This window comes from Varanus komodoensis, unplaced genomic scaffold, assembly GCF_004798865.1.
Source record: "Varanus komodoensis strain SLA01 unplaced genomic scaffold, ASM479886v1 scaffold22, whole genome shotgun sequence".
NCBI classification, from domain to species: domain Eukaryota; kingdom Metazoa; phylum Chordata; class Lepidosauria; order Squamata; family Varanidae; genus Varanus; species Varanus komodoensis.
Window position 1 is genome coordinate 12,976,881 of NW_025335606.1, and position 23,583 is coordinate 13,000,463.

The following is a 23,583-nucleotide window of genomic DNA, read 5'->3' on the forward strand; positions in this document are numbered from 1 at the left end:
TGCCTAAAACAAATGTGTTTTGCCTGTCATGGGAGACCTAGAAGCCTTGTCATGGGAAAGCCCCCCGTCCTGCCTCCTCTCTCTCTCCCAGCAAAAAGCTGCTCATACATGTTCATCTCTAGAGAGTCTTTATGGAGAGAAACTTGCTTTTTCAAAATATGAAAGCTGTGATTCTGTGGACACTGAAATATGGCTCAAATATCAGTGTATTTGCTTGCACAGAAAAAGCAAACAAACAGAAGAAGAAAAACTCAGCTACTAATGCTTAGTACAAGATGTATTTAGTCCCAGTATACTTCTAAGCTGACTTGTACAGGGTTGCACTGTAAGTCACTTGCAGGCCAAATGATGCACTCCCAGCCAGATCTGTGCACAGAGTTTACTGGGGATTACTCCCAAGTAAAGTGTGCATGGGCAGCAGTCCTCATTTTCTTTTCCTGAACTGTTTTCAAGACAGAAAGGAAGGGGGCAAATCTGGCTTGACGAACATGGCTGACATGCTCTAAGTTTTTCTCCACAACGATGAGCACTAGAAACTTTGCTTAAACAGAAGGGACAGCTGAGATTCCCAGACTGTTTAACTCTGCACCCAAATTCTACAGAAGGAGTATGGGATAAACAATTATCAGCCACCTGCCCAACAGCAGCGCTGGGACTTCTTAAGAGTCGCTGTTGTGACAGCTGCAACATTGCTTGGCAACGTCAACATATGGAGCTGATGTTGCCTGTCAGTTGGAAGTGTTCTTCCTTCTGCATCAGGCAGGGATAACCAAAGCCCTTTGAGCTTGGCTCCCTTTTAAACTAATGAGCCCAGCAAATGATGCTGCTAGGACAGAATAGCTGGGCGGGATGCTGCATCTGCTGAACCTGATAAAGGTCTTATCTCTCTTACGCTGGATGTCTTACGCTGCCTTGAGATGGCTTGCATTGCATGCTTTTACACAAGGGATATTTTATTTATCTGAAGATAATTTTCATTTGATGATGTAGCCATGCTGTTCTGTCTCTGAAATATGCAGGATAATCCTTCAGCAAAGATACTTCATTGTTTAACATCCCACTGCCTCCAAAGTCAAACGTGCAAATCAAATCCACTCTGAAAATTAATGGAGGCAGACAACCTCAATTTCTTTGGCGCTGAAAAATAAACACACATGGATTAATTTTCTCTGTATTGTGTGTTATTTTTGGAGACAAGGCAAGATACTAATATTTTATTAACATTGTCTATAAGCAAGAATTTATCAGAAGATATGCCTAAAGGGCCTAAGGACTGCAGTATAAGGCAACTAGTCTTGTTAGGTTACTATGACATAAATCATGTGTAGTTTTGCAATGGTGCAGAGACTCCTATCTGCCACGGGATGGCACTCAAAGTAGGTTGTTTCAAAGCAGTAGGTGCATGATCCAGAGGGAAAACGTAATTCTGGATACTACAGTGGGCTTCAATTCCAGTAAGGAGGAATTTATACATTGTGATTCCTGCTGTTAATTCCCATGAATTGGATTTGTGTGCAAATGAATACATTCATGTCTTGGTTTGCTGCCCATGATTCCACCCCTGGGATGCCTTACCCTACCTCTGTCGTGAATTACACCAGTCTGCATCTGGAATCTTTCTTTCCAAGTTCATGATACCATTCAGGTGGTACAGCACAACGCTGCAGGTACATACATAATGCTCAGATACAAAGTCCAAAACCGGCACTGGGTCTACTGGGGGGGGGGAGTTCACCCCGCTGCACCTCCCTAATGAGTCAGCAAGGAGTGATGGCTGCAAACTTTCTGGAATAGGAGACAAAGTGGTGCATATTCTGCAATTTTACATGTAAGCTGAGCTAAGCATGGAAATTGTCACCAGATGCAAGATTCAGTTTGTGGAGCACTTCAACATGACTTACTGTGAAGCAGAGGGAAAGGGGCCCTGGGCAATATCCCACCTGCTCTATAGGTCCTGCGGCACAAGCGGCCCATGCAGCTGGCACAACGGGGATCTAGTACTCCTGGGAGCAGGCTGAAACGAGCAGAACCCCACTTCCAGAATGGGGTGGGTCAGTGGGGCCTTGCATAAGGGAACCCCGGTTCCACCACATCCCCCAGTCTACGGGCTTCCTATGGAAGATGCTGCGACTTTGGGTGTATGTGAAGGTATTTCTGGCAGGTGTTTCAGCCTGGGAACACCTGCCCGGGGAGAGGGATTCTCCACCTTGCTTCTCCTGGCACTCTGCCTCCAAGAGAGCCAGCCAGGAAGGGAATATCCAGGAGCACGTGGAGAGCCCTGCTTTGGCTCAGGACTTGGAAAGATGGTGAGAGGAGCGGGGGTGCTCAGAGTACTTTGTGGGTCCCGAACACACACACTTTTTTGCTGTCAGCTTGACATTGGATGAGTTAAGCTTATTGTTAAGTTTCTTAACATGAACTGTCTAAGGAATGCTTCAGTGTGAATATATTGGTACTGGATAATCTTAACTGACCTACTGGTAGGTCTTGTGCTTTTTTAAATCTGACATGCTTCAAATGAACTGTAATTGAGTTACTGCTGCATTGTAATGTAATGATCCACCAGCTGCATCCCTACCTGGAGAACGACTGCCTGGCGACAGTGACACACGCGTTGGTGACTTCCCGACTTGACTTCTGTAACGCGCTCTACGTGGGGCTGCCCTTGAAGACGGTCCGTATACTTCAACTGGTTCAGAATAGAGCTGCCAGGCTGCTGACGGGGACTGGGCATTATGTTCACATGACTCCAGTCCTCCGTCAGCTTCACTGGCTCCCCATTGAAGTCCGGGCCCAATTCAAGGTGTTGGTGATGACCTATAAAGCCCTAAACGGCTTGGGTCCTGGTTACCTGAAGGAGCGCTTACGTCCATATATGCCCGCCCGCCCCCTGAGATCAGCAGGAGAGGCCCTTCTCCGGGAACCCTCCGTGAAGGACATTAGGAGGGTAAGTACTCGGAGGAGGGCTTTCTCTGCGGTGGCGCCCAATCTATGGAATGCGCTCCCCAGAGAGGTCCACCTGGCGCCATCGTTATTCATTTTTTGGCGCCAGGCAAAGACCTTTTTATTTAAACGTCATTTTAATTGTTAATTTAATTGTTAATATTATTTATTTATTTTATATCCTTGGCCAGGTCGACTCTAATTATATTGTTTTTATATTGTGATTATTTATTTATTGATGTGAGCTACCCCGAGGCTTCAGCGAATGGGGTGGAATAGAAGCTTCCTAAATAAATAACACAAATAATAAATAATGTACTCTAATTAGGCCAACTGCTTTGCAAACCATTTTGCACAGCCCATTGTGGAAAGTGAGATCAATATGGCACTTCTATACATTTTGAGGCATCCCATGCTTGCCTTAGTTAGCAGAAGCAAAGTAAACTGCAGGCGCAGCAAACGGAGGAGGGATAACCATTCAGTGGCAGACCAAGATGCTTTCCAGGTGGAAAGTCCCTGCTTTGCGCCCCTTGTATCCAATGGAAATGTTGCAGTAGAAATAAAGCTCTCTCTTCAGAAGGCCTCGAGAGACCAACCTGGACTCTGTTTCATGTTCATGCGATCACAATTTACCCGGCTTCCACAAATTGGTCCACTGATTCCGCCCTCCTTCCGCAGCTTGTTAGTATGTGATTTGAGGAGAAATGGCAGGGACAAGGATAATAATGAATAATTTGCAGAGCTGAGAGCCAGGGTGGTGTACTGGTGATGAACACAGGACTGGGACCCAGGAGACCTGGGTTTTAGTCCCTGCTTAGCCATGGAGCTCACTAGATGACTTTGAGCCAGTCACAGACTATCAGCCCAGCCTACTTCACAGGGCTGTTGTTGTGAGGATAACATTGCGAGGAGAAAGAGAATTACGTAAGCTGCCCAGAGTCCCTTCAAAGGAAAAAAAGGTAGGAAGCACATAGGATAGATAAATAAATAAGCAAGCCAGAGCACTTTCAAGCTTTTAGGCATTCTCAGGCTCTGGGAATCTTCCATCCCGAAGTGTCCACAGTGCTCTGTTTCTCTGCATTTGTGTGGCATGCCGGCAGAGAGTAACTACTCCCTTCTTAAATGAGTCCCACGAAAAAAAGAAATAGTTTTGAAGCTACTGCTCTGGTGCAGAGATGCCTGGTTTTACTCCCACTTCCTTCTGAGCAGTGGTCTGTTGACCTGGACCCTTCCATGGCTGCTGGGTCCACAGCCGGTCATGCCAGGCCAGCCTCACTGAGGGACGGTACCTTTGTCTCCCTTGGTGCACGTCTTCCCATCGTCTTCACGTATGTAGCCCTCATGACACTCGCATCGGTAGCTCCCGAGGGTGTTGACACAGACGTGGGGGCAAAGGGGCTCGCTGCTCGTGGTGCACTCGTCGATATCTGAAAGGGGGAGAATGTCACAGTGGGGCTTGGTTTTGGCTTGCTCAGAGGACGGAACAGAAGGATCAGAAATGAAGATTTCCTATCAGTTTTGTGTTAATTCCACCAGGTTTAGGGAGCCATGGAGAAGGTCCAAGGTTCTGTCCTTGGCATCTTGAGATAGGATGTGATGTGATTGTGGAATGCGCTCCCCGGAGAGGTTCACCTGGCACCAAGCCTATATTCTTTTCGGCACCAGGTCAAAACCTTTTTATTTAAGTGTTATTTTAAAAATTAGTATTTAAATAGTTTTAATCAGTCTCTCTTGATTTAATTCATTTTTACTGGCTGTATATTGTTTTACACTTGTATTAATTATTTGTTTTTGATTTTAATGTTTGTAAGCCATCCTGAGGGGTCACACATAGAGGACGGCATATAAAAGTTTTAAATAAATAAATATATGTGAAAGATTTCGGCTGGCAGATCCTACCTGTCAAAGTAACGTTCTGGGCTGGCAAGAAAATAGTCCACCCTGGCATATTTTGTGGCGATGGCATACAAAAGGTTTAAATAAATAAATAAATACTCCATCCCTCCGTCCTGCAATGGCACAGTTGATGAAGGCAACCTCGCACAAGCTCAGGAAGGAGAATGCCTAGATGTAATTTTCTTGCTTTGCTTTTGAAGAAAGCCATATCAAAAAGTCTACCCGCTTTTGGCTTTTTCAGATATGTGGGCTTCAACCAAAGTAATGTGACATTGGCAAGAAAAGGTTCTCCATGCCTAAGGAGACCTCATAGGGCAGATCACAAAGAAAAGGGTTTGCAGAATTTTGCATATACATCTGTGAAACCACAAATCATAGTGTAGAACATTTGGACAAGAACGAGAAATTCCAGAAGCAATTCCTTTCTTTATTTTAAGCTTCTATTTTAACTTTAAAAAAAATCTGCCAAAAAATGTGCTGAAAGTTCACCTAAATAAACAATAATCAAACAAAGTCTCGAGAATTCACTACACTAGAAGCAGCCAAATTCCAGCTCCAAATTTCTAAGGGCACAATCCTATGCATCTTTAGACAGAAAAACCGCTTACCATTTCTGGTGCTGAGAATTACCAGACCTTTTCGTCCCTAAACATGCACAGAATTGCACCCTAAAAGGAGTGAAACTATTCCTGTGTTCTATTGCAAGTCATGTTACCAGTTGAACATACAAGTTCCCAAAATGGTATAATCCACGCCTGAAACATGTCCCAATGTGTACTTTTTTAGGTATGTTCCCAGGGCAATTTCTACTCACCTAAGCAATATGGTTTTTCTCTGTTCCTGTGTCTGTCACGGTCATACCGGTAACCAGGATAACACGTACACAACACTCGTCCAAAATTGTCTGTGCACTGCTGTTCACAAGGCGCATCTGCGCAGACATCGTAATCTAGGGAGCGTAAAATTGGCTTGCTTTTAGTAGCTGTACAATGGTACAAAAGTAATGGAATAGTAATGTAATTTTAATCTTTAAATTATGAATGTAGTTTTATTCTGAGTTATTATCATGGAAAGGTAGGCACTGGATTCCTATGGGGGACACAAACTTGGTCTAAACAAGCAGTGAAGCAGATGCCTCTGAAAGGAGAAGTTACGGTAGTATTTCCCAGTGGTTTCACCTTCAGGAAATTTCTGTACAATATTTCTGAGAATATTATCTGGAGAGGAAAGTTGGCTCAGGTAGACGTACTAGGTTGACAATTAATCACAGGTAGCTGGGAGGTGAGTGTTACGCCGTGAAGGTGATGGAAATGTCACTGAATGTACCACACCCACTCCTAGAACCACGATTGGTGTTTTACAAGCTGTAAAGACTAGGAGGTGTGAGGGCTGCGCTACTTTCAGCCAGTAAGTAGCAGGTGGTGACAGCAGCAGTCCAGCATCTTCTCTTCCTCCTCCTCTCCAACTTCTTGCAGTAAAATAAAACGCATTTTGTAATATCCCTGTGCTGTGCGTTTCCACAGGTGCTTCTGGATGAGGTTTTTATTGTGCCAACAGCCTGTCTCGTTCACAGAATGTTGTGTGGTTTCAGACTGGGGATGAGTGAGGAATCCGTTTTGTGCAGAAAATTCCTCAGATCCCCTGGTTTCAGCTTCCCGGACTCCATCGCGCTTTGCAGCGGCCCAGAGTCGAGTCAAGTGTCAGCGTTTGTGGACGGCTTGCCAGGAGCTGAGCCTCATGTGCTATGCAAGCAACACCATTCTGCAGCAGTACGTGGGAAAGAAGGTTGGCTGCTGGGAACAGGGGCCAGTGTGCCGGCGCGTCTGCCCATTTTTTGGTGCAGCTGCCACTGGCAGCAGTGAGCAGGGAAAAGCTTGGTTGCTGGGAATGGCGGCTGGTGCGCCCGCTCACAGCATCCCCTTCGCATCCTGCAGCAACTCCAGATGGGGAAGGCTGGCAGCGGTGCAACTGAGAGTCTGGGAGTGTTTTCCTGTGCAGATTTCTTCTTGGTTTGGCTTGCTTTGCAGGACCGAGCCAAGCATGAGAGGAAGTCTGCAGATTCTGACGAGAGAGATTTCGAAAGGGTTCATCCTACTCCTCCTAGTCCAGACATTGCTGTTTTTCACTCACAAGACTGGAGGAATCCGTAATGGAGACTAGTGTGGTTGGAGTAGTGTGGATTTGATGTTGATTCTGCTGTGGAGTGACTTTTTCTGAGTCACACAGATTCTGCAGACTTCTAGACGCTTTTTTGAACTGAAGTGTGAGTGTACACTCACACAATGGCACCTATATACTAATGCACCTTAGTGCAAAGGTGTATTTGTAAATGAACCAAATTCTCTTTTCAAAGTCCAATTCTACCAGTGAGCAGGAGATGGAACAAAAGATCCCTGACATTCTGCAAAACACAGATGGAACAGGGTTTTTAAAACATTATTTTTACATAATGTCAAGAAAATGAAATAAAATCATCAGGATGAGAAAATGTAACTCTGCAGGTCTGGCCATGTCAGTGTGACCAAGTGCGTACGTTATACATGCTGGATGCTGGTCTCTCCCTGCTGCTCAGTCCTTCCAGATCAGGACAAAATGCTTCTAGCTTTTTTATGTTGACCTGGCCAGCTAAGATGCTTTGTGATCCAAAAGAGGAGCGGTGCAGAAGTCATTACATAACAAAAGATACCAGCAAAGTTAGGATATCAGATGCTAGGGAAATACAATGCCAGAACATTGGTTCCAAAGGAAATCCTTCTCCTCCCTTCCCAGCCAAGAGGAGCTAGTTCCACTCTCAAGTAGTTCTTGCTGCTTGTGGGCCAGACAGTGGGAAAATCAGGTGCTACTTGATTGCTCTGCTCATTTGCGCTGACGCTGGACTATAGCACCCACCATTTATATCTACCCCATCTGATTCTGCCTTATCAAATCAGACACAGTTTAGCTCTCATCATCTTCTTGGCTGATTGCTGGAGCAGCTAGCTTTAGCATTTCCACTGAGAATTCTGACCCTGCTTTTTCTTCCTGCTCTGATTCAGATTCTGCAGTAACAACCTTGGAACACTGTATTTAGGGGGAAAGTGGGCCTACAGCTTTTGGAGAGTTACATATAAAGTCCAACTAAGGAAGAACAAATATCCATATTTGTGTGGATATTCGTGAGAGCCAGTGTGGTGGTTCAGGGGATGGACTGGAGACCTGGGAGATCTGGGTTCTAGTCCCCACTCAGCCATGGAGCTCACTGGGTAACACTGGGCCAGCCACTGGCTCTCACAAGTGGAGAAGAATGGCATAGGCCACCTTAGGTTTCTAACGAGAGGAGAAAGGCAGGCCACAAATGCAGTGCAAATAATCATAATCATAACATGTTCCATTCTCAAATGGCAGTTATATCACAGCCATTCAAATACTGGAGGTGTCATTACATTCTCAGTCCTTCCAATGTCATAATATCAGTCTTTCAGCTGTCAAATTGCACTGACTTTTTGTTAACTCCCAGAATGCAGGTGGATAATTGTGTGGGTGCAACAAAGGCAAATGCTATTTTAGGCCATTATAGATCTATCACTTCCAAATCCTGTAAAGTACTAGTTTCCCTCTGCTCAGCACTGGCTAGGCTGCATCTGGAGTACGGCGTCCAGGTGTGGGTACCACAATTTAAGAAAGATGCAGACGAGCTGGAAAGGGTTCAGAGGATGGCAACAAGGATGATAGGGGACTGGAAGCAAAGCCCTATGAAGAGAGGTTGAAAGAATTTGGCATGTTTAGCCTCATGAAGAGAAGACTGAGGGGAGATAGCATAGCACTCTCCAAGTACTTGAAATGCTGTCACAAAGACAAAGGACAGGATCTCTTCTTGGTCACCCCAGAGTACATGACATGGAATAATGGGCGCAAGTTACAGAAAACCATATCACGGCTAGATATCAGGGAAGATTTCCTGTTAGGGCAGTACAACCATGGAACCGACGGCCTAGGGAGGTTATGGGCTCTTCCACACTATAGGCATTCAAGATGCAAGTGGTCAGCCGTCTGGGAGGGATGGTGTAACTTGGGGCTGTACACTGCCCCTTCCAACTCTAATATACTATGATTCTATGAATTTAAAAGGGCATGTATATCAGTAACTAACAAAGAATGTTCCAGTGCAATGAGTGTTCCAGTGTAACAACCTCCTTTGCAAAAGAGGGAATTATTTGGGCATTGCCAAAACATATGAGACCATAAGGAAGGCTGAGCGCCAAAGAAATGAGGCCTTTGAACTAAAGTGCTGGAGGTCCCTTGGACTGCAAGGCGATCAAACCGGTCAGTCCTAGAGGAGATCAACCCTGACTGCTCTTTAGAAGGCCAGATCCTGAAGATGAAACTCAAATACTTTGGCCACCTAATGAGAAAGAAGGACTCACTGGAGAAGAACCTAATGCTGGGAACAATTGAAGGCAAAAGAAGGGGACGACAGAGGATGAGGTGGCTGGATGGAGACACTGAGGCAGTGAGTGTGAGCTTAGGTGGACTCTGAGGGATGGTGGAGGGCAGGAGAGCCTGGAGGAATGTTGTCCATGGATGGATTGGACACAACTTCGCGACTAGCAACAACAACAAAACATATGAGAATTACCTTTATTGCACCTCTAGCAATTAGTCAACAATTTCAAAAAATATTTAAAAACCCATATATTTGTAGGAGCAGTGTTGTAGCTTTCTATGGCCACCACTATGCAAAATGGAGAAATTTGTTTGGTTCACATTATAAGGTAAACTTCTCCAGTTTTACACCAATATGCAAACTAAAACTTCCTTCAAAATTCACTCTTTCCTGAATTTTGCAAGTGAATTTTTCAACCAAGACCTGCATGCAAAAATGTATGTATTGGGACAGTGCACAAACAACATGTATATATTAGTGAAAATAACATTCAGAAAAACATTCTGTTGGGAAATTTGCTTGCAAAAATGTGTATTTAAGTAAGCTTGCATAAAGAACTGCATTAAAAGAGATGCAGGGAAAAAAAACACAGGGTTTCATGCACAGGTTTTTTTTAATGTTCAAAGATTTGGATAAACCTTAAAACCAGAAAAATTCTTGAAGTTTGAGATGATTGGAAAAAATGAGAAATGGAGAGAAATCTAAATTGGTAGAGTCATTCATTCCAAGCCACCACACATCGCCAGTGATGTAGTTCAGGCCACAAAAGTTTACTTGATGTTAGTCAGCTATTGTATTTTGGGACATCCTTTGAGAACAGGGTCCTTCCATCTTCCCTTAATAGGGTTACACTAGAACATTCCAGGTTGAGAGGCATTAGCAATTCCATCCATCCACCCAGGACTTTTTTGAATGCAACACTGCTCTCTCATATGGAAATACTCCATTTAAATATCAGGGCAATGAACACTATCACTTGAGAACCATGGCAAAAATGCTTATTGTGTTGTGTTCCTTCAAAATTAACTTAACATCATACAAACTAAGTCCCTCTGGTTAGGTGTATGCAGAATGAACAGTATATATGATGTAACTGAGCCTGCTGTATCAGGGATTTCTCCATGCTAAAGTAGTTCCTACTCCATTTCAGAGACCAATTTTGCAGAGCAGATGATTCAAAGTGTTTTGTCAGTGCTGACAACAGTGCCAAGATAGGTGAAGTCACTGACTGAGTTTGGTCACCTGCTAAGATTTTTATCCACAGTTTGGTTTCAGCCCAACACATTATCAGGTCCATGCCTGGCTGCCAAAATTTCCAAGACTCTGAGCTGCTAAACCAGCACATCTGTCAACGATAAATCAACTCGATAAAATCAAGGTGAGTCCTTTCATTGACTTCAGCGGGCTCTGGTTCACAGCAAGAGTGTGTCAAGTTAAGTACGTGCATCTGTCTTGGCAGGGTAACACTGATAATAAAAGAAGAGCCATACTCAAATGGCCAGAGTGGAGAATGCGCGTCCCATAAAATCCAAATAACGAACAGTAAGCATAAGGCTTTAATAAATAAACCATAGGCTGAGCTCGTCTTTGTAGCATTGCAGAGGAGGTACAAAAGCAATGCACTCCCAAAGATGCTAAAACATGGATTTGATTTAATTAAAACTCTGTCTTCCAAGCACCAATGCAGATAATACTTGAAATCTGTGTCCAGTAGCTACATCATTTTTCACTTCTAATTTTTTCTCCTGTGTAGATGCAGGAGGTCCAATCCAGTAAAGGGCTCGAGCGTGGAGGGTAAAAGATCATTGAGATTGGATCAGGGCTCCTACATCAACTTCGACTAAAAATGGAGGTAGGTGGGGAGATGCAGTTCTAGACACAGATTTTACAGAAATGTCTGGTTTAGTTCTAAGAAGGAACTCCTCAACCTTGCTGCGTTCCTGAAGGAGGGAGCCAAAACCCAGGAGTGGGTAGCAACTGGGCCGCATGTTCTGTCTCCCGAAGGGGCTACCAGGCATGACCATAAGCAGTGGTGAGAACTAGTGTGATGTGATGGCGGGAGTGCTATACTAACACCCAGGTTCAAATCCTTAATCGGCCATGAAGTTCACGGAACCAGTCATTCTCCTATTTTGCAGAGGAGTCATGCCAATAAAAGAGCAGCTGGGATCACTGGTTAGAAAGTGCAGGATCACTTATAATAAATTATAGAGATGAAGATAAAAGCAGAAGTTCTCTTCTGTCAAAGCAGCAAGGCTATGGGATGCTGAACAGATAGAAATTGTCCAGGAGTTTGAAGCCTTGGAAAGACAGAAAAGACCTGAGCAGTCTTTTTTCTGGTGGCCTGCAGACCGCTCCTTGGACTGGTCCTTCTGGTGCACTCCACCTCCACACAGAGACATTTCTGCATCAGGACAATTGATCAAGGTGTTTGACATCTGGCACATCGCACCTTAACCCTTCCTCTAGAATCTACTGCTTCCTAAAACAAGTTGCGGGCAGGGCAGGTGCTGCATCAGTGCTCCCCACCTTCATTTTCCAGCAGAACTGCTCAAAGGTGAATGCACCTGATCAGGCTATTTGCATGCACACCCATGTTCAGAATTTAGAGAAAATTACTAGTTAGAAGTGGACATTGTTATCAAGTGAATGTGCAAAATCCTGGCATCAGAGTGGTGGATGGGACTTGACAGTGATCAGTGCTAGATGATTCTTCATACTCACCAGCTAAATAAATGCTTGATCCTATATTTTTAATGGCCTAGATAGATGGAGCCAAAGCACTAACAAAAGTGGGAAAGTAAGAAACATTTCATCACATACCTTCAGGGATGCATTGTCCGAGAACAAACTTATAACCCTTACAGCACTTTTTCCTGAAAAGACAAAAATAAAATAAAATGATAAAATTAAATCTCAAAACAGAAATAAAGCATATATGAAGCAATTAGTAAATTAAGAGCCCATTGTTTATTCAGAAGTTCTATTGAATTCCACAAACCTTTCCACAGTATGAATACTGCAGAACCTTACGAAAACCGGAGAATCAAATAGTTAAGTCAGTGTTTACAATGGCCAGGGTGTCAGGATCAGGGCGCGAGTGGCCCTGCAAGTGCCAGCAGAACCAGGAGCCCCTTGCAGGCTGTTGCAGGCAGTGAGTGAAGAGCAATCATGCAGTGCAGCGGCAGGTCCCAAAGACCAGCATCAAAGGCTTCCTGGCACTGCTGCTCTTCAGGACTCTCTTGTGCTCTGGCTTCTGTGTCACCACGCCTTGAATTCCTGCCTTACTCCAGTCTGCTTCTGCTTGCTCTGTTAGTCCCTGCCTGGCTCCAATCTGTCCTGCCTTGCTCCTGCATACCCTAGTCTGCCTTTGCCCTGCTCCTGTGTGCTTTTGCTTGCTCCAAGTTGTTCCTGCCCTGCTCCAGCCCACTCTTGTCTGGGCCGCCCCTACATGACCATTTACCTGGCATCAGACCCCTGGACTGTTCCTGGACCATGCTCCCTCTCTGGCCTGTATAATATTGGACTGCCTGCTGCCTTGGTCCTGACCCTGTACTGCTGACCATGCCACCAGCCTCTAGCCCTACTAAGCTGCAGGACCTGTCTTCACACTAGCACCCTGATCCTGGAGTTCTGCCTGTCCCAGTTGCTGCCCACATCCTGGCCCTTGCACAGGGTAATTCTTTCCCTGTATCTTCAAGGATCAAGGCTGCTCACCATGATAATTTAAATGGACATTTGATACTGGTATGAAAAGGGCAAAATAAGTACCAGAACCCTGAGTTGGTAGAGGGGACAGTATTGATTTGACTACAGGAGGAGGTCATGTCTGAAAGCTCCCCCACGTAAAAACTCCTGTGCAAATGCGTAACTTAAACATTAAACAAGCGGTTCTGATACTCAGGTTCAGCCTGCTCTGTCTCTGCTACTTTTATACAGCAGAGCATCAGAAATGTGGTCTGCCCACCTCCCATCTGCTCAATCCATTCCAACATCTCAGGTGTCTCCCACTTCATTACCACCTTCTGCTGCTGCATGCGTAGTCCTGGCCCAGAGAGTGTGACGTCCGCATCCAGCAGTCCCATGATGGCTGGTGACGATATCAGTTTGTGTTTGTGTAATAGGACAGTCCACTGTGGTTTAACTGACTGGGGGGGGGGGGGGCTGTAGAATTGTGCTAGCACTCACAGATACCATTCTTTGCCAGGCTCGCCCAGGCTTCTTATTATCATGTGAACCCAGAAAAGAACACCATTTGAGGGCTGTCTAACCCTCAAACAACCCCTGCCATCTAGGTTCACACAGCACAAGCCAGGTGCTCTTGTGAGTCCTGCAAAAATGGTGGATGCCCAGCACAATGTCACAGGCCTTATGGGTAAATGGTGGGCTGCTCTGATGTGCAAACACTGAGAATGCTCGGATATGTCCATGCGCAATCCCTAACAGCAGCATCCAGGAAAATACATCACCTTGGCCTTACGCACGTGGTTACCTGGCTGAAAGCAGGTAGACAGGATGAGACTGCAGCTGTGGATTAACAGGGCAGGATAAGCGCATTCCACTTGGTGAGTGAAGGAGGCTGCGCAGTATGAACATCAAATGTAAGCAAATGCAATGAGCAACTTGTCGCTGCGTTTGTGTGGTAAGATCCGAGCTCTCCAGCAGAAAATGGTCTCAGCCTTGGGGCAGTGGAGCCATCACCTCAGAGGTGCAGCCCCCTGGCTGAATCTAGGCTGCATGGGGTCCCATTCTCACAACTTCCTCAGTGGATTATGGCCCCTCTTCTGATGTTTCCTGGCTTTTGCATGTCCCCTGCCCACAATGCTAGAAGGCTGAAGTGCCTCTCCTAAGCCACAGTTAACACCAAGAAGAGCTTTAACCTAAAATATGCTGGTAGTTCTTGCCTTTGGCCTCACCCACTGCTATAGGGAAGCTTCACAGAAACAGAACTCAGTTCTCAGGCTGAAAGAGGTCCCCCCACCACCTGCTTTATCTAGACACACCAAGCGCTTGCTGAGACCATATATGTGCAAGGCACACGCCTTCCTTGGCACAAGCCATCTGTACAGCCAGTGCTGGTGCCAGGAAGGGTGGCCACATGCCCTGTTTCACAGAGGACCATCCTGTCAGTTTGAAGGACTGTCCTATCCAATTCTGGTTTAAATACAGAGGACTAGAGCAACTGTTTCTCTAGCTATAGTTAGCCCCTGAACAATAGATTCAGTAGGGCCTGATCACAATCTTCCACACTATGCTAAGATGCATTGTAGTCTTTTTTAAAGTATAATAATGATTTCTAAATCTGCATGTATGCCTATGAATTTATATAGGTTTTAATGCAAATATGTTTCCTGTTTTGTATTGCTTCTTTATTGGCAATTCATAAGTGACCACCCTGGTTCTAGTTTGAGGGGACCCCACACCATGTATCTTTCTGCCAACAAATCCTTCCCCTCTGTCACTGGGTCTTGCTGCATTCTGCAGGGGCAGACAGCAGTGCAGGAGCTAGATCTAGCTATTAGATCCATTTCCCACAATGCCCCAAGAGTGTCAATCCAGAGCATTGTGGGAAATTCAAATGGCATGGCCCTCAGCTCTGCCCTACTGCCCAGCACTACTCAGAACATCATGCCAGTGAAAGACAAAGAATTACAGGGGAAACAAGGCAGACATTATAGGCCCCATAGAGGTCCTGGGGTCATGACAACGGCCCAAGGATTCCCAATGCTGAAGCCGGCCCTATATACACTCAAGACTGCATGTACCTACAGAAATGGGATACCCTAAACGTATGCTCTGTAGGAACGGCCAACAAATCCTGCTGTGATAAAGGACAATGCCTGGAAAACAATGTACAATTCTGGCTACCGGGACATGCAAAACACAGCACTTTAACTCGATGTCCATAACTTAGAGAGCGGAAAACAAGATAGATGAGATTAATAACATATTTTAACCCCCCAAGCAATTAGCATAACATGTGGTCTTGATGTTCTGCAAAGAACATCATACCTAAAGGGACGGACAAGACTGTACATGAGCTGAGATTTTTCAGCCAACTCTAGATATGAACATGTCCTGGATAAGGCAGAAAGCCCATGTGTTTCTAATATTCTGCAGTTTGAACAAGCAGCTTCATCTGCCCATGTCTATTTTGCATAGCATAACTATGAAGAAGGGGCAGTGAAGTGTGGTAACATTTAAGGTACATGGCTAAGCACTATTTCCAAAACTTTTGAAAGGCCAAGGGACACTGTTTTCCTGAACAACAACTGGAGGCAAACTCCAAGCCTTTCTGCCTTCCTAGCATTCCTGCTTTAATTGGTCATGTGGGCTTGGACCGAAAGGAGTTGAAGTCCAAAGGATATTCCACTCCTCACCTCACTTCACATCATGATTTTCCAATCCCGCTCGCAACAAGCAACATTTGGAGACCACTCAAGCATGCGCAGTCCTCACTAGGCTGGGGTTTGGAGATGTAGGCACATGCAGCCTTCGTGTCTTCCCCCTACCAATCTGTTTCCCTTTACTGTGGAAACCTCCCACTTGTTTCCCAGTAGCTCTGATTATTTATTTATTATTTTTAAATGTATAAACCATGCCTATAGCCCTAACCTGATTAGGCTACAGAACTATCCTAACTCATCTCCTGCATTCGCTGTGGGAATATTCATAACATCTGAGAATATCAAGAATAAAAAGAATGGCAGTAAGAATGACTGGGCCTCAGCAAAGCTCACCCACCCTCTAAGTTTCTGTATGGGTCATACAGAAAGCAGCACGTTGCAGACCCTGGTTATGGCAGGAAATGCAGTGCCCTCGTAGGAAATTCAGTGCCTACATAGAAAATTAACAACTATTCCAACACTGTAAAAACTGGGCCTTGCTTTCAAACGGGCTGACTCAGAGCAGGGGATCATGCAGAGATGCAGCAGGCTCCTCTGTGGGTGCTGCTTCGGCTTCACAAGAGCTTTTATTAAGAGACAGCAAAATTGGTAGGCTACAATTCTACCCACCCTTTCTTGGGCGGAAAGCCCACTGAAGTCAGAGGTAGTGACCTCCAAAGAAAGATGCACAGCATCACACTGTTAGGGTACAATCCTACAAGCCGTCCCGAGGCTATATAGCAAGGGGATGGCATACAAAAACTTTAAACAAATAAAATAATAAATACAACTCCCAGCATTCCCCATTCCCTGTATATTTATTTCTCATATCTCACAAGCAATTCTCTCCTTGCCCTTTGATAAACGCCTTAGTAGGGGATAAATCTTCCCTTGCTATGGCAGGGAAGAGTCTAAATGCTGATCTGAAGCCTGTCCATGTAAACCAAAAGAAACCCTTTAGTTCAACTTCTGCTTAAATTGCATTTAAAGCGAGTGACCTGGCTTCTCCCTCTCCCTCTGGGGTTTTGAGAAGTGCTGCTTTCAGATTGTTTTGCAGACGTGGTTGGAGAATTTGGTTGTTAAACTAAGGATGATCTCCCCACCTCTCACCTCCTTAATTTGTAAGATTTCAGACTGACTTGACACAGGTTTATAAAATTATGCATGATGTGGATAATCTATGGAATGTGCTCCCCAGAGAGGTCCGCCTGGCGCCGTCGTTATTTGTTTTTCGGTGCCAGGCGAAGACCTTTTTATTCAAATGTTATTTTAATTGTTAATATTATTTATTTATGTTATTCTTTGGCCAGGGCGACTTAATTTATACTGTTAAATTATATTGTTTTATATTATGTTATTTATTTATGATTGTGAGCTGCCCTGAGGCTTCGGTGAATGGGGCGGTATAGAGTTCCCTAAACAAACAAACAAACAAACAAACAAGATAAAAAAAGTCTCCTTTTTCATAGTGTTAGACTCATGGTCATCCAAACTGAAAGGAAGGAAATGTAGAACAGGCAAAAGCAAATACTTGTTTATACAATACAAAGTCAAACTGTTGGCCGTCCAGAGACATTAGTAATTGGACGGCATACAAATTTTATAAACAAACAAACAAAAAACTGGAACTCATTGCCTCAAAATACAATGAGGGCTGCCCACTTGGACTGCTTGAAATGAGGACTGGACAAATTCATGGAGGCAAGATCGGTCCATCAGTAGATACTACTTATGATGGCTATATATTTAAATACCAACTTTAGAAGCTCCATGCCTCCAAATGCCAACTGTGGTGGACCAGACATGAGAGCTCTTCTGTTCTTCACAGACTGCATTTCCCTCATAGAGATAACAGTTTGAGCATAATTTCATATCAAATAGCAACAGGTAAACTGGACTGGTCATAATTCTTAATTCTTTGCTCACCAAGTTATAAATCCTCCATTTTAAACTGTTTCCAAGGTTCCTGTTTATTACAAGATTCTGAATTAATAACTCAGTGTAAACATGCACTCAGTTCTCCCCTGCAGAGGAAGGCAGGACGCGCGCCAACGGAGCAAAGCTCAGGGAACCCAGGTTCCATTTGGATGCCGGGAAGCACTTCCTGACAGTCAGGACCCCGAGGGTGTGGAATGGGCTTCCACAAGAAGTCGTTGAGGCCCCATCGGTGTGGGTGTTCAAGGATAGGCTGGACATCCACATGGTGGGCATGTCGTGAGCAGAGCTGGCTGGTGCCGGAGGTCAGACTAGATGGCCCGGGAGGCCCCTTCTGACTCGCTCTGTTTTCTATGTTTCTATGCAGTAATATAAGGTGGCCTGAGGCTTTCAAGTGATTTTGTTTAATTAAGGTGAACAATTGCGGCTCCCCTGCCACACATCATCAAAACAGCGCTGGCATTGTAACTGGTACCAGAACAATGTGAGTTTATGGCAATAGCCCTTTCCCCTTTCTAGACAGCCATGGCAATAACAGGTTATGCAGGCATTCAACACATTCATCACAGTGAAGACCTGCTCCCAGTCACTGCCTGCCAGGCTTCAGTGTCTGCAGGGACCCGGGAAAGAGCATTACCAGGTGCCCCGAAAATGCAGGCAAGTCTCTATGCCATAAATATTGCTAACAATTAAATAATAAAGCAGAACTCCATTACAATATCACCTTCCATACAATAATTCTTTCAGAGATAAATCTGCCTGAATGCTGGGAGACACTGGCCCAAAATGTCTCCTTGGGAAGAGTGTTCCACTGGGCATGTACAAGCTGTGATAGCACTCAGTCTGGTTCTTCTGTGCATGCTTCAGCCTTTGACTAGTATCCGCCTCCAGCTTTGATTCTGACCCCATTTCTGAGGATTGTGAAGTGGCCTGCACACAGACTCACAGAACCTCTGGTGCCACGAAACAGCTAAGTAGGGCTTCAGTGCTCTATGAGTGCTCATGAGTCTAGCTTTAATCAAGCCCTGCAATCATCCAAGCTCACCATTTTGGCCTCCAGTGCACACCGAGTTTATTCGCATCACCATTTCTGGCTTAATATGCAAATATCTTGCTCATGGTGAACAAAAGAGGGAAGATGGGCAGAAGCACCTTACCAAGCTCTATGGAGCTTGTATGGATTGGAAAATGAGCCTCAAGAAGGCTTTCCTTAAAGGGGCTCTTATTCCTTTTGCTTTGTAATGGAAATGTGCCAGAATGCCCTTTAACAACAATCAGAGCTCAGCATAAATGGCACAAGAGGTTCAAAGATAATTTACCTCCTCTGAGGGCTTAATTCATTGGAGAAGCCAATAGCGCTGGGAAAAATCAAAGGCAGAAGAAGAGGAAGACCAAATATGAGATGGACTGACTTCATAAATAGAGCCACTGCCTTGAGTTTACAAGAGCCGAGTCAGGATGTGAAGGACAGCCATTTTTGAGGGGATTCATTAATAATCCCATATACCATAAGCTGAAGACAATTTGATGGTATATCAATAACAAAGGTTGAATGTGGGTGGTATAAATTGAAATTACAACTTCCAGCTATATTTATTTTATTATTCAATATATGGAAGGAATGACCTGCTCAAATCAACAATATATCAAAATTATGCTACTCACTCCCCACAAAAAAGCAAGCAAGCAAAAAACTCTGACAACACAGGCCATGCATATTTTATGGTTTCAAAGACTAAGCTGAGTACAAACTTCTTAATGCAGTTACGCTGTCTAAGCCTGGAGGGAATGGGGAAAGATTCACCTTGTTTCGGAAACACTGGTCCTCATTAAACCTTCTCATAAATGCTGCTGTAAAGTTTTATCTTCAAGAAAAACAAAGAAAGGAAGAATACAGTTCAAAGGGGCTCCAGAGAAGGCTGCTGGCATTCCCCCCCCCACCCCCCCATTAGTGATACATGACGTGATAAGCTTTGACATGTTTTTTATCCTATTCATACCTCACATATGTCTGGAATCTAAGTCAGTCTAAGCGACTCCTGTTCAGGAATCTGAATATGAACATGAAAAGTGTTCAGATAATCAGAAATATTCTTTTGCATCACTCTGTACAGAGTAGGAAGGCTCTCTCCATGGTCCAAGAGATTAAAGCTATTCTCCAAACTGGGGTTCCCTGTCTCATTATGATCTGGCAACAGTTAACCACATCTTAGCTACAACATAATTCTACTACTGCAACACACTCTATATAGGGCTACCCTTGAAGAACATCTGGAAGATTCAAATGGATGCCAAAGTGGCAGCCAAAATGGCAAAGTCAAAGAAAAATAGTTAGCTATGGTGCCTGTGTAACCAAATGCAATGGTCCATTTGTAATAAATTGTATATGAGTATACAATTGACAATGAAGTATAAGTTGACAATAAAATGTAGACAAAATCAAAAGTTATTGTCTGAATGACTCTTACTATATAGTAAAGTGGGATTTAAATCTAAGAAATACATAAATATCACATTTCTCTATCCCCCAACACTTGAAATTCTTTCCAGCTATGCTTGGAACAATATGGAGAAAAACAATGCAGCCTTCCCCAACCTCCAGGTATGTTGGACTGCAACTCCCATAATTCCTGGCAAACATGGCAATCAGGCCAATCTTATCTGGAGGGCACCAGGCTGGAGAGGCCTTTATAACATTATACATATTAGGGAAAGGGCAGATTTTGTTAAAACTGTTCTCTCTGAGTTTTGCAGTTTGTGAAGTGTCCTTTGTTCTGTTGGCTCCTTAATGATGGAACTGGATATTTTGTATGAAAATTTTGTTCATTTGCAAAGGTGCATTTGTATGAGTGAGAATTTGAGCAAGCTCAACCCAAAAATTAGGAGGGAGGGATCTGCAAGTCCATGTGACTCAGAAAAAGCCATTCTGCTATGGAATCCTCAGGTTAGATTCATGGAAATTCAATGGCATTTGAATCTGTTGAGGATTTCTCTGACATTTACCACCGACAAAGCTTAGATGTTTTACTCACACACTGAGAGCATCTACCCCAAGTATGTTAATACAAATAGCAAAGTTACCAAACAAGAACATGCCTATTATTCAAATCTGTTTTTAAGTTTCCAATGAGATGCATGCTGGCTTTGTAAATAGTGGTGCAAAGCTCACAGAGCAAAACCTTTTATGAAAAATGTCTGTAAAAGGGACCAGCCCCATATAAAATCCAGAACTACAGACAGTGTCATGGCTTTCCATAATGAATTCTGCATAGCCCTATTCCTCCGTTAAGAAGAGGCCTATATTCTGGACCCAGGAGGCTACTGCTTCACTTTGAAACCTGCCAGACTTTTACCTTGCCTTGATTGTGCAAGGGGCTCTGAGAGGTTATGTTTACATTACAGAAAAGACAGTGCAACTGCCTTGAAATTATTCTGACACACGTAATTCTAAATTTCAAGGCCTGAAGTGACCCCAGACATTCGTCATGCCAGTTACATTTCCCAGAAGCAATTTATCAAAATCATTTGACTGCAAAGTGGGTTATTTCCAGAGGTATTTTCGTGACAAAACCAATTCTGGGGCAAGGAGAAGCAAGTTGACAGGGCCTTTCTCACCAAATTCCACAACCACAGTTTCATACTGACAAGCAAGCAGGGTTCTATTAATCTATTCCAACCTCAAACAGAACAACCCCGAGCACAACAGCATAATCACATTTGGTAAGTAGACCTTAATAGCCTAACACAACATAGCAAAACCCATTAAGAAGAGACGAAATTAGCAGGTGGGCCTGTGAAGAGGTGTAAAAATAACACATGGGCATTCATCAGGTCAGCTCTAATTGTTTTGCACTCATTATAAGGTCCATTTCTTGTGTATTATAAGGAATAGGATAAGGATACAATCCTACAAGAATAAGGAATACACTCTATCATGGACAAGCAATAAAAATTCATTTCTTTATACTGACTCTGTGATCTGCAGAATTTTATGAACATGTTTTAAAAGTGCAAATATAATTTAGAATAATGTAATTATGTAGTGAATGAACATTTCACAAAAATGTTTATTTATTGTAATTGTACACCAAAAATTCCTAGGGAAACCTTTGTGTCTTTGCCAGAAATCAACATAGGACAGTAACAACCATCTGTGTTTGCAAGTAGCTGCAGAAACCCAGTAGCAGTAATTCAACAATGATTCACACACACGCACACATACACACACAATTAAACATTTCCACTGTTTGGAATCACCTAACTGAAAGCTGAACTCCCCCCCCCCCCTTTTTTTTTGCTGGATGTTTCTTGGATGATACATCAAAGTTCTGAAGTAACTGTTTCCTGTCATTCTACAGTCAATGGGTTGCATCTGACTTGTCTTTCTCTTCATGGAAGGCTCTTTGATCTTGTGGAGGCTTCTGTGTACAGAAGGAGGAAGAAGCCTTTTCATGGATTTCCCTTTCTTTCTGCAGCAGTCCCCAAATCTACCCATGAGGGGAGGGAGAGCTTCCAGAACAGCATGAGGGGGTTGTATAGAGAGATCGCAGGAAAAGGAGATTTGCAGAATTCACCTCCCCTATTCCATTCATGGATGCTCTGTCATCCATCAAAAGAGCCTTCCATGAATGTTGCTACAGCATCGGATACAGGCTCATGTTAGTTTTCACCATAATGGACCATCATGTAACTGTTACGTAACTGTTACAAGTAGTAAGGCTAACAAAACCCTCAACAAACTGTTGACAAACTAAGGCAGTCTTCTCCAACCGGCTGCAAAATCAGTAGTCATGCTGGTTGCAAATAATGAGAGTTGTAGACCAACACATCTGAAGGCACCAGATTAGCCTAATGATGACATAGCATAAACTTCAACACTCAACATTCGTATTGAAATCAAAGGGTGGAGAATAAAATGTAAGAACTAAAATTGATTAAATGCCTGGGAAAATTTAAAAGTGTATTTGCTGACCGTGGAAAGACAGTAAAGAAGGCACCTGGCAGGCTTCCCTAGGGAGAGCATTCTATAACAAATGTTCCACTAACGAAAGGGCCCTTTGCTGACTAGCAGCCGGGGGTACAGTGGAACCAGGGCACCAGGGCTCTTAGGGAAGTAGCATGGGCATTTTCTATGAGGAGGGAAGCTAATCTTTTGTAAGCGTCCCGAGGCTTGTTGCAAAGCATGGCATAGAAATGTTTTAATTAAATCTAAATTAAATTAAAGTCATCTGCCACACTCCTTCTTCTCAGAATGCCTTCTTTCCAGGTTAGATACAATTTTCACGGTAGAAAAGTGGGGAGATTATTTTTGCAAAGTATTCTTGAGTGGCTTGATCTTGGATGAGCAATTAAGACCTCAAAGCTTTACCTGCTGCAGATAATGCTGCCAAAATTGGATAATATGGAGTAGCACAGCTGCCTGATTTTATTTTATATGTCATGATGAGTGATTGCACTTTAAAGTTTATCCCTGCACCACTACCAGCTGGTCACTGCAACTCTCTGGCTAGAGAACCTGGAGAAAAGTCACCAAAGATAATCCAGGATCATGGGAGAGAAGGCCACCCCCAACTACAAAGGGCCCTAAAAGGTAGAACCAGGGGCATTAACCAATTCGGCAAAAGTGCTGAGCCAAATTATGTTGTGTTCATGTTAAGCAACCCCTGGAGCAACAATAATGGTGTTGGAGAGGTCACTTTTATTTACCTGTGTGCTAGTGCTAATTTGAACCATGCCCCAGCACTTTGAATTGGGCACAGAAATGGACAGGAAGCCCATGGAGCTGAAGCAGCACTGGCGCAAAATGTTCATATTGCATGGGCCAAGTTAGCATTCTCACAGCCATATTCTGGAATAACTGAAAATTTCCAGACTGTTTCAAGGCAGATCCACACGCTGCAATAATCCAATAGAATCCAGTTTTTAAATTACCGGAACTGAAACTGAAATTTTTGGAGGTTCAAATTGCAAAGGGACAACAGAAATGCTTTCTCCATCATT

At 43.9% G+C, this 23,583-nt stretch overlaps 1 protein-coding gene across 1 annotated transcript in view; it reads right to left on the bottom strand.

Annotated features, from left to right (window-relative positions):
- The window catches only part of CCBE1 (collagen and calcium binding EGF domains 1), a 159,861-nt gene that overhangs the window by 11,616 nt on the left and 124,662 nt on the right, over nt 1-23,583 (bottom strand). The window contains 3 exon segments of the mRNA XM_044431051.1: nt 4,194-4,370; nt 5,654-5,788; nt 12,086-12,138. Coding sequence (XP_044286986.1) covers nt 4,194-4,370; nt 5,654-5,788; nt 12,086-12,138 — 365 coding nt within the window.